This window comes from Amblyomma americanum, chromosome 2 (assembly GCF_052857255.1).
Source record: "Amblyomma americanum isolate KBUSLIRL-KWMA chromosome 2, ASM5285725v1, whole genome shotgun sequence".
Classification (NCBI taxonomy): domain Eukaryota; kingdom Metazoa; phylum Arthropoda; class Arachnida; order Ixodida; family Ixodidae; genus Amblyomma; species Amblyomma americanum.
Genome location: NC_135498.1, coordinates 13,495,621 through 13,512,843, shown reverse-complemented (window position 1 = coordinate 13,512,843; position 17,223 = coordinate 13,495,621). Strand labels below are relative to the sequence as shown.

At 49.3% G+C, this 17,223-nt stretch overlaps 1 protein-coding gene across 2 annotated transcripts in view; it reads left to right on the top strand.

Annotated features, from left to right (window-relative positions):
- LOC144120602 (monocarboxylate transporter 12-like) overlaps positions 1 to 17,223 on the top strand; it is an 18,526-nt gene continuing 1,303 nt past the window's right edge. Inside the window, exons 1-4 of one of the 2 annotated variants that reach the window (XM_077653174.1) lie at positions 1 to 154; positions 12,573 to 12,784; positions 14,129 to 14,272; positions 15,860 to 16,651. In XM_077653174.1, coding sequence (XP_077509300.1) covers positions 12,592 to 12,784; positions 14,129 to 14,272; positions 15,860 to 16,651 — 1,129 coding nt within the window. In that variant the 5' untranslated portion in view covers positions 1 to 154; positions 12,573 to 12,591. Of the gene's footprint in view, positions 155 to 881; positions 1,253 to 12,572; positions 12,785 to 14,128; positions 14,273 to 15,859; positions 16,652 to 17,223 lie in introns of those variants that run through there. The other variant, XM_077653173.1, reaches the window with a different exon arrangement.

Genomic DNA, 17,223 nt, shown 5'->3' with positions numbered 1-17,223 from the left:
GCGATAGCCATCGTGGCCGGACGTCGGGCTTGAAAACAGCTCCTCCACGCAGTCGCGCTCTCTAAGTCAGGAATGCTCGCACAGTCCAGCCTTGGGACTTCCACCGGCGCCGAGAACTGCTAGCACGAGCAGTTCCCAAACCTGGACTGCAAGCGTAAGTGCCAAGGAGAGGCAGTATGTCGTTTTTGGATTCCTTGCATTGCTTTGAAGCTTTTTGGGGTAAAGTGTTCACCGTGATACGTGATTGTGACCAGCATCCATCACAGATGTAGGAAGGAACACTTTACAAAATGTTCTCAACAGACAAGCCTTCAAGTCTCCAGATTTCCGCAAAGCTCACTCTCATTCTCAAATCCAATTTGTCGCGAACAGATAGCTGACTAGTTGATCGACACTGAATAAGAATTTTAATTTCCGTGATCGGAAACAGAAGCTAGTGTTCTGTTCTCGTTGAGACGCTTGTATCAGGCGGGTGAGTGGCCAATCTAAACCGATAATTCCTCAAGTGCGGCTAATTTGGGCTGCATTTTGCCACACGCCATTTAGGTGAGTTTCTTAACAGCGCTCATAAGCAATTTCATTGCATTTTTCCGACTTGTTTTGCGTTTTGTTGCTGTTCTGTAATACTCTCGCTCTTGCCCGCAAGTTCCGATTGGCAGTTTAGAACACCTTGTATAGTAAACTGATAACGAATGATTGCTTGTGCCAGAACGGTGCAGTATCTTCAGGCTGAGATCTTCAGACGCAGCTTTCGAAACGTAACAGCCCCAATGCTCTGCCAGCGCCTTTCGAAGGAGTGGCTGCGACCTTTGAACCACGCTCTGCAACGCGGCGTCATTTACGTGGCGCACGCCTGTTGTCAGAGTGCTTGCATTCCGCGCCATTTCGCCGTGTCTGCGACGATAGGGCCGCACGAGCTTGTAAGCTGGCTCGCGCAAGTACCGGCCGCTATCTCCCCCAGCTTCCGCGCGCTCAGCGCTCACCTTACGACCGCGCCAAGCGGCCGCTGCTGTCCACCGCCGGGGCACCTAGCGCGCAGTGCAGTAGCGCTATGCTCCGCTGGACGCCGCTGCCGGCTTCTTGAGGCGGTCAGGATTCTTTGATGAGCCGCCGCACTTCCAGTGAAAGCGCGATAGCAAGCCCTCTTTCGTCTCCGAAGGAGCGAACTCGGGGGCTTGATCGCGGGCCTCTGACATTGCTGCGCGTACGGATGAGAACGAAGTGTCCTTGGGCCAACTTCGAACAGCACTCGGTGAGTACTGCTGTAAAAGTGAAGTGTGCGTGGTGTGGGGGCCTCGCGCAGAGTATCTTTGCCAGGTTAAAAGTAAGGCTACATTGACGTGCATCAAAAGGCACTACGACCATTCGACACACGCGATGCAGTTGCTTGGTCCGACCGCGACAATGAGACTGCGGTTTGACGCGGCTGAAGGTTATGCGTTGAACTTGTGAAGAACAATCCACACACTTCGCCCGGCGTTGTTCTTCGAAGCATCGACGTCAAAAGTTCGTTGTCCACCTTCAGTATACAGATGCACTGTGATGTCCGGTCTCCAACGGATACAGAAAGGGCCAATGGGAGGCGGATAGATGCGAGCCGCTGTAGCCCCGCAGAAAGCGTTTTCGTTTTCCTGTTCGTCTGCGTGCACCGGCCGCCAACACGACCGACACAATTCACCGTGCGTACAGCACAGAATGCTAATTGTCGCAACACCAAATGTTTTATTAGGCCCACATAGGGGTGCCATTCAGGCTCCGAAAATTTTGATGCGCGATACGAAGGACGCCGAAGGAAAACGCACTTGGGTGAAACCCCGATGGAGCGCGCATCGCACGGCTCTTACACAGGCTAATATTCAGTCATGAAGACGCAAGACCACCCAGAGATGTATTGACGCGGGCTACGGTCAGGGTAAGACAGCCGAGACAAAGATTTTCGCAATTTTAAGAGCTCAGCCATCGTCGCTGGGTGGTTAGGTCACCTGAGCGGTGTTCGCCACTTGTTCGTAATATTTGCTTTGGTGCCGGAGATTATGCGGCGGCGTTTGCCAGACCTTCGCAGAGACAATGGAAAAATCTTTCGGTCATTCTGCATCTTAGCTCCATTTAGAGCCCCATTAGGAACAACGGGCGTCATGCCATCGCAGCTTTCCCTGTCGCATGCGCTTCCGCATAGGAGTTTATCTAACATAGCCCGGCCTTATATCAGGGGGGTTACACTTGCTATACCGCCCAGCGGCCACGAATTACAGACACTAGCGCCAATTTCTCCCTCAGTTAAGCTCATAGCGGTTGGAGGCGCAGTTACGGCGTATTAATATCCATGACAACGGACAACCGAAACACGCGGGCGCGGGTGGTGTTCGTATACGATATCTGCTTTACGCGCGGACTGGTCCAAAATCGGTCCCGCTAGGGGAGGTGGGTGGATGTATCGTTGTCCGCCTGCTCTTCGCGCGGCCGTGATTCCCTTGTATTTTCGTACACCCTTTCTTTGCTGTTGTCGCATGTTAAAACTGGTTGCACTGCTGGTCAGCGATGGTAACTGCAGCGCTGGCCCAGTGTACGGAAAAAGAACATAATTTCCATGCTTTTATTCACTCATATATCCTTCCCTTTACTGTCAGTCTAAAAGAGAGATTTCTCAAAATACACTATATGTCTTCGTTACAGTATTTCCTGCAATACAGATAATGTGCGTCGACGCATTACAGGTGTTAATTTTATCTCAAAGGGCGCAGCTGACGTTTCCAGTAGACCATTTTGTGCATCATTCATGCAATACATGTGCGATCATTCCATGCATACTGTTCACGCAATAAAAAATGATCATTAGCCGCCGCGGTGGCTGAGTGGTTATGGCGCTCGGCTGCTGGCCCGAAAGACGCGGTTTCGATCCCGGCCGCGGCGGTCGAATTTTGATGGAGGCGAAATTCTAGAGGCCCGTGTACTGTGCGATGTCAGTGCACGTTAAAGAACCCCAGGTGGTCGAAATTTCCGGAGCCCTTCACTACGGCGTCCCTCATAGCCTGAGTCGACTTGGGACGTTAAACCTCCATAAACCAAACCAAACCAACCAAAATGATCATTCTGTGCATAGTCGCTGCAAGATATTTAATGCATGCACCATGTACCATACAATCGACCCAAATCGACCCAATTACAAAAAATTGTTTAGTATTTTTGTAAACGCGTGAAAGCAAACCACTATCACTCAATGGCCTTTACTGTCCATGCTAATATTTGCGACACCAATAGAATTCAGTTAACATTGAGTTGCATTATCGGTTCCCGCGATGTGCCGACTGCTCTACCGCCTCTTCTTCAACAGCAGAGATTAGGTCATAGTTCATTATCCACGTCGCCGAAATGAGCGGTGTCTCCCGAGAAAGTGAGCGTAGGTAGAGGTTTCCGTCGTATTCTTACAGGTGTCGCTGCACTCTTCGCAATTTAGAAGATCACGAGCACAAAAACAAGCCCCACCGCAGCTGTCACAGCCACGACATCACTAACACATGAATGGACACGACGCTAATGTGTCTGTGACCGACGCCGCAAAGCAAGCGAGAACGCCCGAGTGAACGCGATTGTCGGAGTTCGCGAAACAGCCGCCGCGGTGGCTCAGTTGGTTATGGCACTCGGCTGCTGAGCCGAAAGACGCGGGTTCGACCCCGGCCGCGGCGGTCGAATTTCGATGGAGGCGAAATGCTAGAGGCCCGTGTACTGCGCGATGTCAGGCTGGTCGAAATTTCCGAAGCAGTTCACTAGGGCGTCCCTAATAGCCTGAGTAGCTTTGGGACGTTACAATTCCATAAACCACAAACCAGTTCGCGAAACACGCAGATGTGTGGCTGTTTCAAAGACCGCGCAAGTCACAAATTCAAAAAGGATAGATAAAGAGCGAGAGAGAGAGAGAGAGAGAGAGAGATCTTTTCAGAAACTTCTTGCAGTTAGATCTTGTTCTTTACTACAGACGCCAATTGCTTCTTCAGTTACGTTCATAACGGTATATATAGGCGCCGCAGTTACGGCTTCAGCGCAGACTTCTCCGATTAGCCGAAACGGTAGTTGCGCGCGCTTTCCTCCCCCTGCTTACATCATTGCCATGTACGCTCTGATTATAATTAAAAGTGTTTCTCTATGTAAACCAGTTCTTAACGATTTTTAAGAGTGAGCCGGAAAATAACATTAATTGGCAAAAGTTTATATCGGGCATTTGTTGGGGCATGTGCACACGCTCCAACCAGGGAAAAACAGTTATTGCTTGCGCTTCCTGCTGCTCCAACACTCTCCGGAAACCCAGCTAACCCAGCAAAAGACTGTCGCTGGAGTTTTGCTGTGGCTACAATGCTAGCTAGTATGCCGCCGTAAGAACCCTAAACTATACCCACGCCCCTACACAGAGTTAATAAACAATCAAACTTGTACCAGCATTTCGCATATCATCCCAACTCCCATTAAAATTCGCATGATGACAAGGTTAAACGCCCATTTCATTCTATCTATTTTCTGCGTTTCTTTCGGCGGCGCGAGCTCGAAGGCAAATAATACAACGTTAAGAAGTATAATTGATTGATTGATGAATTGATTGATTGATTGAAACAACCTTTATTTCCATCAGAAAAAAAGGTGCCTCCCTGCCCCCCCCCCTCCCCCCCTTGGCACGCAGGCCTGGGAAGACGGGGAGTCGTGCGCCCGCGGACTAGAGGCTGGTAGTTACCCACTCTTGGCTTGTTGCGGCCTCTTCCGCCAGATGGATGGTGCGTCGCTGGATGGTAGGGTCCGCGCTTCGCAGCAGGGGCTTTTGCAGGCTTCTCTACTTACGTACTGTATTTTGTCCCACCCCTGGGAATTATGGGCATGCCCAAATTATGACCACAGCATGCCACACAGAACTATAATAAAAGCTCGCAGTGTCTTTTCCTTCCTTTCGTCGCTTACTTTTTGAGTATCCTGTATCATCATTTTGATCATCAGTCTGACCACGCCCACTGACAATGGCATCTCCCGTATCCCTTCAATTAACCCAGTTTTGGGCCAGCTGCGGCCACCTTATCCCCGCAAACTTTTAATCTCTTCCGCCCTCCTAACTTTTTACCGTCCCCTGCTACAAATATAGACGACTAACAGAAAACATCCAGCATTGTTATTCCTATATCTTTTGGTGGGCTGTAGAATACTAACATGCAGTGTTGCGAAACTCGGTTGCTTGGCGTCGCCATGTTGGCCAACTGGCGAATAAATCACGAATTCTGAAGGCCACACAGAGAGGGCAAGATCTCCTTTGAAACAGCACCCTTCATTTTGACCTCGAGCGCCAAAGTATTTTCTTATTTTCCGAGACCTTGCTACTGGCTTCAGAAGGGTTGCTCGGTCCTGTATCCTTATCTCTGACGGAACCGAACTACGGTGAGGCTTGAGACCCAGTTTACCCTTCACGAGCAACCTTTCGTGACTATTCGCGACCAAGCTAGCCTCCAACTTAACTAGCACATGCAAGCTACGTGCAACTATAAATCGTATGGCACCACCCGGAACACTTGCGACAAACGCTTGTGTCACGGAAAAAGTGGCGCCACGTAGCGGTCGGCCAGTGGCGAGTGTATATAGACAAACGACATACGAGGATTGTCTTAAGCGGCGGTGCTTGGCTTGGCTATGTGCGTCACCATATTTCAGCCATAGCTGAGATTTTCTGTACCATCTGCGAGTACACAGAAACACACACGCCGCCGACTTTTATCGCAATAGAACTAGGAATGCTTTCGCATTAAAAAGCCCAATAATTTGGTTGGTTGGTTGGTTTGTTTTGGGGGAAAGGAAATGCCGCAGTATCTGTCTGATATATCGTTGGACACCTGAACCGCGCCGTAAGAGAAGGGACAAAGGAGGGAGTGAAAAAGGGGGAAAGGAAGAAAGAGGTGCCGTTGTGGAGGGCTCAGGAATAATTTCGGCCACCTGGGGATCTTTAACGTGCACTGACATCGCACAGCACACGCGCGCCTTAGCGTTTTTCCTCCATAAAAACGCAGCCGCCGCGGTCGGGTTCGAACCCGGGAACTCCGGATCAGTAGCCGAGCGCCCTAAACCACTGAGCCACCACGGAGGGTCCCAATAATTTCGACGACCCGGGTTTTTTTTTTAACGCGCACTGCACACAGGCATCTTTTGCACACACCCTAGGCTCTTCCGCTCTCCTTTGCTGACGTTTTCTTTTAACGCCTTTCCTACGACGGCGTCTACGGTAGAGACTGCAGCGAACGCCACAGCAACCTCGCTAATTTCTCCGGTTGCACCCTATAAAGTTGTGCAAGCGGCTGCCTTGGTTCTTTTTATGGCTTCAACTATTGCTGCCTATCTTGATGCGCCGTCAGGAGAGGACGGCAGATGACGATGTGCTGCTATAGCGAGGGGCTGCGATAAAAGTGCGGTCGCTATAATTTATGGAGCCACTCCGTGACGCACACGTCCGTGTACCGAAAAAAGGTCCTGCTGCCTGCAAATGAGGTCTCTTTCTTTTGAATCCAATGGCGGTGGCATGCACAAGATTATTCACTTTTGCGAGCACGTGCCCACTTGAAACTTGGCTGCTGGCTCTCTGTCGGCATAGAACGAAGTAAAAGCTTTCGGCAACGGCTCTATGTATGCAGAAAGCAGGACAGTTGGAGGAAGCTCCAAGGCTGTTGACAACTGCTCTGTGCATGCTAAACGAAGGACACGAGTATGTCCTCCTACTGTGTCCACCTCCTTGTACACATAGCGCAGTTCCCAACAACTCTGCCGACGGAGAGGCAGCAAACAGTCGCAAAGTGCGTGCGCCTTTCGGAGGAGGAAGTCAGCTTTGTTGCACTATCACTCCAGAATAGGGATTCCCACTTCACAAGTACAAGCCGCCGCGTTGGCTCAGTGGTCATGGTGCTCGGCCGCTGACCCGAACGACGCGTGCTCGATTCCGGCGGATACGAGTTGCTGCTAGCCGCATTCTTTGAATAGGGCTCGCCGAAGTGCTTAGGATGGCGTTCGTCAGGCTTTCTTCAGCCTCTAAGTCACGTTCGGGCCCCATCTCGTGATCTCGCGCGGTTGCATAATGCTGTTGTTGTGGATCAGTCGAGATCTCTCAATTTCCAACGTTGAATCAGCGTGGCCTTGCAAGCTTTGTAGGCGACTCTCTTTAAAACCATGAAACTGGACCCAGAAAATGATTTCAGCAATGCTTCCGGACCTCCGCCGCGGTGGCTCAGCGGTTAGGGCGCTCGACTACTGATCCGGAGTTCCCGGGTTCGAACCCGACCGCGGCTGCTGCGTTTTTATGGAGGAAAAACGCTAAGGCGCCCGTGTGCTGTGCGATGTCAGTGCACGTTAAAGATCCCCAGGTGGTCGAAATTATTCCGGAGCCCTCCACTACGGCACCTATTCTTCCTCTCTTCTTTCACTCCCTCCTTTATCCCTTCCCTTACGGCGCGGTTCAGGTGTCCTAAGATATATGAGACAGATACTGCGCCATTTCCTTTCCTCAAAAACCAATTATTATTATTATTATTATTATGCTTCCGGAAAGCATGCGGAAGCTTTCCATGTTAAGAAATACTGTTTAGATCCACCGCCCGCAGCTTCGATTACAGTAATGTGTGTCGATTTCAATATTAGCTTTACGCGTGAAAAGTGTTTGAGAGCACAGCATACGTACGGAAGGTTTACCGAGCTCAAATATAACCCCCCCCATCCCGATTTCTGTTTGATGCCTTGGCAACTCTGTTGAAGTAATTTGTGGAGGCATGTCAACAAAAGCAGGCTGACATGTCATTTTTTCATCAGTTATTATATTGTACCATATATGTTGTCAAGATATAATAATAATAATAATAATAATAATAATAATAATAATAATAATAATAATAGTAATAATAATAATAATAATAATAATAATAATAATAATAATAATAATAATAATAATAATAATAATAATAATAATAATAGTAGTAATAATAATAATAATAATAATAATAATAATAATAATAATAATAATAATAATAATAATAATAATAAAACAAGGCAATGGCCAAGTGGTCTACGGGGTAAACCATGCAGGTTACAGACTTCGTGCTGGCATGGGTTCGAATCCTACTCGGAACGCATGGACAGTTCGTTTTTCTCTAATGCGAAAGAACGGAGCCCCCTCTTCGTTTCAATAAAGCCCTTGGCCTCACCATAGCCTTGTTTACATGAGCCCGACAGCGGCGGGTCGAGTAGGGCCGCGCCAGATGTCGGGCTGACCACCCGACGCGACAGCGTTTATATGAACCCATTTTTTGTCGGGCAGAGATCGCCGCTACCCCTAGCGTCGAGCAAGCAAACCACGCGCGGATGCTAGAAGAAGAGGAGGAGCGCCCAGGCTTGCGCAGCGCCGCCATACCAGAGAGGAGGCAGGAGAGGAGGCGCTAAGCCGATGCGGCAGCGTATACATGGTCCTTTCAACCGGTTCTGGCCAACGCCGGGACGAGTCAACCCACCCCCTGCAGCCGGGCTGGCCCAGCTCGACTCGACGACCACTTATCTCGACCCCCTAGCGTATACATGAGCCCGACAACCGGTTTTCTACCCGACAGCCGACTTAACCCGACTTTTGTCGGGCTCATGTAAACCCCCAGCATGATGGCGTTGCTGGTTGCAGCGAATTTTCGATATCTATAATTTACGTGCTTGATAGGGAACTTTTTTGGTTTTCATATGAACCCTACAACGTCAGATTGAGCAGACCTGTTGGAATAAAATTAGCCTGTCAGCCTCACCTAAACATTACCGGGTCTTTCTGGATCAACTCGACTACAAGGAATACGTTGACTCAGTCCGACTCGCCTGGCAATATGCGGCTTTGTTTTTGCCCAGGCCGGGCTTGAAGGCTAATTGTTGTTAACTGTCAGTTCTCCACTCTGGTTACAACTTACTGCAATTAGTTTGCGCCTGAGTGTCTTTACCAGGTCCAGTTAAAACTTCACAAAAACTTTGTTTTATTCCTCGAGTCTGCAGGCCAACACGGAATGGGGAGCGGCGAGTGAAGGTACACTTTTCGGGAGCCGTCACTTAAAAATATTAGTCACGCCATTTCACTTAGTTCAGTGCAGAAAGGCGCAAGATTTGGCTCTATTCCTTGAGCGCCATCGGCTTTGATTCCAGCGAGGTAGTACAGCGCTCAGCTGCAGTTTTGTCTTGCCAGAGAGTAAAATCGAGCCCGCCTCCTTCCGTCCTGTTTTAATAAACCACTTACTACTACTGCTTCTTCCTCGACTGCTTGAAGTGAATACCCTTCGCACACCTTTCTCGAGTTCGAGACATTGGGTGGCCTCTCACGAAGTGCCTCCTTCACTGCAAGCGTGTGTCAGTGGCATCGCGCGTGGACAGTGGTGATCTTCGCACCCAGTGGAGTACGGGCCGATATCACGCGACACAAGGCAGCGCTTATCTCGAGTGCCAAGCGAACGTTACTTCTATCTTGACATATCTGGAAACGTTGTGCTCTATCTCTTCGGGTAACTCCCTTGAAGGGAAAGCCTTCATGTAAGTTTTTTTTTTCTTCCTAATATTCTATCTTTCCCTGCACTACTCCTGAGATGGAGACAAATCCGATAACTCTCCGCTACAGCGCTCCGAGTCGCACTGCTGAGACACTTCAGAAATAAGGTCGGCTCCAGCATTTGCAAGGGACAGGAGAAACAGTGAGCTGCTGAACCGGAGGAACTCGGAATCAGCATCGATTACATGGAAAGAAAAGTATTAAACACACAAGATTTTCCGAAAGTCGCAAATACGAGACGCTAGTAATCTTCACAACAACGTGTCTTCACTTATAAAGCGCACTGCTTCCCTCCACTACCAATGGAGCTGCTCCAGATTCCACTTGTGAGCGCCCTCTTTTGGGTCACTTAGTTCATCATGGGCTTGTTGCTAGTTGGCGCCGTATTTGAAAGGTCGGCACGAGACGTGGTCGAATATCTCCCTAAAGGAAGCGGGTGCGAGAAATGAACTGTGTGACATCCGTGCGTATGACCACGAATTTCCTTGAACACACATTTTTGCTGAATGCATGTAACGTGCTACAGCTCGTTCATGAGGCATCATACGCAGAAATGGTTCTGCAAGCTGACCGGCTTACAGGCTCCATGGCTGATTGGCCGACCCTGCCAGGTGTATTCATAACCTCATCGGCCGTTCGCTCGCTGTTTTTCGCGGATTGCACGTGCCTTTCAAGTCGCATACCAGAAGATCTTATAGGTTTTTATCCGCACCTTTGATTGTGCTTCTTCTCAGTGCATTTTAGTCGCGTGAAACCGTACAAAACTTCACAGATAACAAACGCCGTGCGCGGTGCATGCCCGTACCACTCCTGTAGTGGCTGCGTCGCGAACAATCTATCGAGATTGTTCGCGAACAATCTATCGAGATTGTTCGCGACGCGGCCACAATGTGGGGTTCACAATGTGGGACCTTGAACCCCACAGACGTGGGGTTCAAGGTCCCACATTGTGACCCCACATTGTGACCCCACATTGTGACCCCACATTGTGAACCCCACATTGTGGAGACGTAGGGTTCAAGGTCTCGAAGCGACACATGAGCTATGAGGGTTGCCGTAGTAGAGGCTTCCAGATGCATTTAGACCACCTGGATGTTGAGGGAGGCTTCATTAAGCGAATTTTCTCTTTTTCCGAGAATTTTAGCAGTAAATTATTGCAGAAAGGGAATCTTTATGGGTTTTTAAGAAATTTCAAGAGTTGAAATATTCTCCTTTTTGCAAATTGCTGGGATTTTCCAACTGCTACAGAGAAACGGTGCGAGGAATAGGGATTTTGGGTATTATTAAAAGAATTTCCTTTAAAGGCATCGAACATGACTGTTTGGGTCATCGCACTGCGCTGTCATTTCGTCTCCATCAAAAGCGCGCCCGCCGCGGGAAGGATTCGATCCGCTTCCTTGGGATAAGCTAGCAGCCAAACGCCAAATCCACGTAGCCATCGCGAAGGGTCTGATGAGGCTTCGCGGCGAGGAGGACAAAAGGAGGAACAGGACAGCTACGATGAAAGCAAGTGCGCCGTATCATTTCGTAGTTGTCAGTGCGTCTTAATTAAACCATGAAAGTAATCAAAGAAAGATTAGCATGTTGCAAAGCTGCATCAGTAGATGGTGATAATTCGCGGATATTCCAATTACATCTTGACAGGCGCATAATTTCCTATTCCTACCAGGATTCAAAGCGCGCAGACTGTTCGAAAACTTGTGTATTCAAATCTTTAAACAGGAAACATCTAGGAGCAGCGCTTAAGTGCACTACGCATCTGTGAAAGCGATGCTATTTGCATGTTCCTGTTGATGTTTAAAAAAAAACTCGGCTCATGAGCACGACGGCACCTCACGAAAGCCAAACACACCTTTTTGGATATCAGCCCCCATATACAATACATCATCATCATCATCATCATCATCATCATCCTGACTACACCCACTGCAGGGCAAATGTCTCCCGCATGTCTCTCCATTAACCCGGTCCTTTGCCAGCTGCGCCCACTCTATGCCTGCAAACTTCCTAATCTCATCCGCCCACCTAATCTTCTGCCGCCCCTTGCTACGCTTGCCTTCTGCTTCTGCTTGCCTTCTGCTTCAATGCGCGTCTTCATTCACACTGCACCCTTGATGAAAGGCGTCGGCGCGTTATGTTCGTCATGACCTGGTGTGTGACATGGCTATGCCAGAGCCGCAGGACCCATATCTGTATTGTGATGCTGTTAAAGTAAAATTTGGTAAAATCATCACCCTTGTAGTATAAAATCGAGTCAGACAAGGCAATGTAAATGGTATTGTCATAAAAATGGGCCACTTATCAAGCCGTATTGTCACGTAGTGGTGACTGCAATCCGGAGAGCAGAGGGATACCGAAAATGGCATCTAAACAAAACTCTTTATTTGGGCTGACTTGCGCCCACAATGGACTGAATCCCTCGACGGCGGCGTAGCAACAAGCGTGCTCGGCGGCCGTCGAACAGAACGCCCGCCGCTCTCGGCCGTGCTCAATTTAAAGCTGATAGCGAACTTTCGAGATAAAGTGCGCAAAGCTAATACAACCTTCTGGAACAACGTAGAATGGGCTCCGCCTGGATGCGATCGATCGAGATAAATCGGGTCGCGTCTTGCATCGCAAACAAAGCGATAAAGCGGCATATGCCGGCAGCTTTGAAAAAAATAGCTGTGGTTTAAACTTTCCTTAACCCTGGTGAGAACCGAAAGCTCCCTTTGCATGACTACGTTCACAAACGCCACACACACTGCCGAACGGATTACCACCAGCCACAGTAGGCAGACTGTGATGACGTCAGTAGGTCACATCACCTGTCACGTGACTGCACTGACGCAGCCTTCTTGTATACCTATCGTAGTGAAGCTTTCGCCTCAAAATGAACAGACAAGCACTACGAAGATTCGCGGCTATTCTCCCCTCTCAGAGAAGTATCGAGCCGATGCTTTAGAACACTGCGAAGTTTCGCGGCAATACAAGTGGCCTGATGAGTGTCTTCCGTGGGCAGGTTGGACCGCGTCTCCGCCATGACGGGCAAGGCCAGTGGCGGCGGCCGTGCGTGGGTGGTGGCCGCCGCGGGCTGCGCCGTCATGAGCTGCATCTCGTGGACGTTCCGCTGCTCGGGCCTCATGTACGTGGCCTTCCTGCACGACTTCCGGCTGACGCGCAAGCAGGCCGCCTGGCCCCTGGCCCTCTTCAGCATCGCCTCCTGCCTCACGGGTAAACATATATATGCCGCCACGTCTCAGTGCACCCAGTTCGCAATACTGAGCAGTTCACTTAAAAGAGTTGCGTCGTGCGGTGCGGCAGGAAGGTATAAGGTAAAAAAAATGAGGACGATGAACGGCGGATTTTCGTCTTGGTATAGCTCGATGGTCGACATGGTCCCTAAGTATTTCGCAGGTGCCTGCAAGAAACTAAGAGTTCTATAATGTGGCAACCCTTTTGTGGGAAAACAGCACGTGAAGACGGCAGGTAGTTTTTACGCTCTCCTAATATAAGGCTAATGTGTCCTTGTGAAATACAGACAAGGACTTGAGGACCTCTTCTGGCTGGTATATAGACATGGGGTGACGCAGAACTGGAAATATTTGCCTATACATGCGTATACTGAGATTTTACTTTGTGGTTTCATCTCGCCACTTGGCTATGCGATGGAGATTCGAAAAGTCAGGTAACAAGAGCAAAGCATCAAGATTATACTGCTGGATCTACTGATTGATATGCAGTAGTATGCCAATGGTACACATTACTTTTTAACATAATCGCTACCCTTGCCCAAAAGTTTGTTCCATCGGCATACCTAGATATTGATGCCGTATTGAGAAATGTACCTCTCAAATCGCTTTCTTATATACCGTTAATATATCATTTACATGGCTATATATGCATTTTTTGCGTTTTTTGCTTGTTACATAACAAGTAAACGCGCATATGCGCACGCACGCGCTCATAACTTGCTGTTGTCAACACAACAGACACGTGCGCAGGGTATCGCGTGTGAGGGAAAATGAAAGAGTGTAAAAAATGAAACTCGAAGGCGATTCCTCTCCCTAAACATTTATTTATTAGAACTTATGAGACATCTTAATATCCAGTGCAAAACCGTCATAAGATGAGCTTTCCGGAGCGGTCAGCGGCGCCCTCTGTCGTCGATTTCCTTCTTGACCTCGAGTACCAGCACTCGCTCGCTTTCACTCACCTTATCAATTAAAGCTCAAGCTCGGTGAGCACCGGTCATTGAGGCACGGCGATTGAAATGAAGCAAGGTCTCATGTTCCTGGACGGATGCGTTTTCGTGGTTTCTGCAATGCACTTACATTCAGCAACATGACTGCCATTGCTAGTTAAAGCAGTCTTAGCTCAATAACTGCGGGTATTTTCGCGTTCTGCATTTCCACACGAGCGGTTCTTTAGCGCGTGCTCTAAAAGCAACGGTTAGTACATAGTGATAAGAGCAGATGTTATGCCAAGAAGCATGAACCTGCAGGCAGGACAGGCAGACAAGCCAGTGAGTCAGTCAGTCTCGCAATCTTTGTGATTACCTTGGTGCTTTTATTTCAGGGCCCGTAGCTGGCTTCCTCGCTCATCATGTCGCAATAAGAAAACTGTGCATACTCGCCACTCTGGGAGCAGCGGCTTCAGTGGCCGTGAGCAGCTTCTCCTGCGGAATACTCCAAATCTCCATATGGTTGGGCGTCGCACAAGGTAAGGAAAGTACAATCCAGCAGAAAGCAGTACTCTCGGTTACAGTTCTTTTCTTCTCGCACGAGACTCGCGCACTGCAACACTGGCACGCATACAGAGTCTCTAATTTTGTACCGCATTTTTTTCTGGCAGCGAGCCGCAGGACTGAAGAGCATCTGTCATTAGAAAGAAATATCAACACGAAGGCCACAACTGCAGCCTTAGCGATGGGATCCATTTTATGGTCGCATTATATGGACCTTACGTTACACAGGTATCGGGACGGCTGGGCCAAGCTTGCTAAAGTCAAGGTTTTTCAACACCTTTACTGGTTGTGCGGCATTGTGCGACTGGGACGGCATTATGCATGTGCATCCTGCTTCTTATTTTGACGCGTGGAAAACGCACCCAGAAAGGTCCCGTTGGTGTAGTGTTCTAACGCCCTGCAGACATTTAGGGCAGCATGTTTTGCTAGCTTACCCCACTATCTCAAACTGGTACACACCCTTTGTGCGTGACACGGTATTCATGCCACGCGGCGGCGAAGGAATGTGGGCATTCCTGCAGTGAGAGCCGTGAGTCTGGACTTTTCCCGGGCCGTGCAAGCCGCCTTCTAGAGGGTCAACAGCGTGTGTGATCTTGTCTCCAGCCCAGCTGAGCGACTCTCAGCAAGTTGAGCGTCGCACGGCGCTTCTTCATGAATGCTGTATTTGGGCGTGTTAGAGCGATTTCATTATCGGGCAGAGTCCACTCGGAAGGTTAGGTTAGGCTATGAGCAAGCACAGAGGTCGTAATTAGTTCTGCCGTTAGGATGCCTCAAGCGCGCCGGGATGGAAGCGGCCGGCGGGAATAAAGCCAAGTGGAAGTTGGGACGGGGTGTGCGTTGTTCTAACCAGTGGTTGATGGTACACTCCAGGCATTGAAAATACGTCGCATCTCGAAGCCATAATTACAAAAGCAGTGCATAAAATATGCACATGATATGCAAACCAGGACCTTTCAAAGAGGCAAAATGTGATGATGGGTAATTTTAATCAGCGAAAAAAAAGCTGGTAGGTCACATTTTGTGCAGTCAGCGTCTCCGGATTTGTCAGAGACTTTGGATTAGCCTCTCCCAACTTAATCTTGTCTCTGTCCGTCTGTGGACGGCAGTGGGATCTAGAAAGCCCACAGTGAGCTAGAATTATCGTATACATATATGACTGACTAGGGGAGCACGTCTGATGATGTGTGTGAACGAAATGCTCGGGTGGAAGACCGGCATGATCAAGCTGTTCACCACTCGCGAGAACGGCAGTTCGCAAGGCAATTCACCAGCAGGAAATTGACAGTGTATGCGAAGCTGAGCACAGCGGCTTTGCTTTCTCTTTTTACATACGACGAGCGCTTTGAGCAAGAGAAAAATGAATGCATCATTATCTGCACTGCCGGAGTCAAGCATTTTCCACTTCTTCTCATCGTTGCTGCCTGGCTTTATTCGTTCATAAAATTATATGCGCAATACTGCTTCGAATATGTTCGCTCCGGCCGAAGTACGCCAATCTTGTGGTCGGCAGAATACCATTGTAAAAATTTTAGACTGACCAACGAAACCCGTTTGCTTTGCAGGTGTGTGCTGCAGTTTTCACTACACGCTGACCAGCCCGCTCGTGGCCAGCTTCTTCGACCAGCACATCACCACGGCCATGGGTGTTCTGTACATGGGGCCCGCCATAGGGTCTTTCATCATGATTCCGCTGTTCGGCTGGAGCTACAAGGAGTTCGGTCTGCGCGGTGCCTTTCTCATCTTCTCTGGAGTCACCCTGCACGCGGTTCCCTTTCTTATGCTGATGCACGATCCTGCCCAGCGCCCAGAGCGAGCGCCCTCCAAAGGCAGTCAGCAAAAAGGCTGCTCGCTTCCTGAAGGCGCGAAATACCGGCTGTCTCCTGTGGACAGAGCCACGCACGTATTTCGTCAGCCCATGTTCTATGTGATTGCGGTGTCCAATGTAGCGATCGGCTACTGCAACACCACCGTTCTCAGCGTCATCGTGGACTACGCCATCGACCGGGGTGTGCCGGAAGTGACAGCCATGGCCATTCTCAATGTCGCCAACGTGGGCGATCTCGTAGGACGCGCTAGCTTTGGCTGGATCACGGACAGGGGACTCCTGTCTCGCAGCCAGATGATGTTCGCTGAGTACGCAGTGTTGGGGACGCTGGTGTCGACACTGTCGGGCGCCTCTGGGCCGGCGTCGCTGATAGCCATTGTGTTTCTGTACGCGTGCACGACCGGCAGCGTGCTGGTTCTGTTCACGAACGTTGTAAAGGACTACCTCGGTTCCCAATGGATGCCACTTGCGTCAGGATGGATGATGTTCTTTGGTGGATGGACATTATTCACTGGACCTCCGCTGGTGGGTGAGTATCTACGCTTCTGTGCTGAGCTTGTCAATTGCTTTGAACAGGGGTATGTTAAAGGATCTACTGACAAGTTAATGTCAGCCTGATCAGTATTGAGCCCGCTAGACAGCTGTCACAAAAATGGATGCTTGCTGCCTAATTTCGCCGCAATCAATATCAAAATAGTTGGCCAGTGCGCATCCATTACTATGCTGTGAGCAATCTGGATTTTATAGAGAACCGGTCCTGAGGCATGAAAGAAATAAATGAAATACACCTAAGGCACTCAAGAGGAACTCTAGTTTGGGCTAGTTGGTTCATCATTCGCAAAGCAAACGACGAGAAATACGGGGACAAAAAAATACGGGGCGCTGGTCCTGTCGTGTTTGTTTCTCTTTTGCCCCCGTATTTCGCGCCTCTTTCTTTGTGAACGTAAGGCACAGACCCCAGGCAATAAATGCTTGTGTTGGTGCTGACGCAGGCTATTAGGACGTGTGCAGTTGAGTTGAGGAAATTAGCTTCTGGTACGTAGCCTAAGGTCTCTATCGTTTTAACATGAACATTGTTAACATGAAAAGCACACATTATGA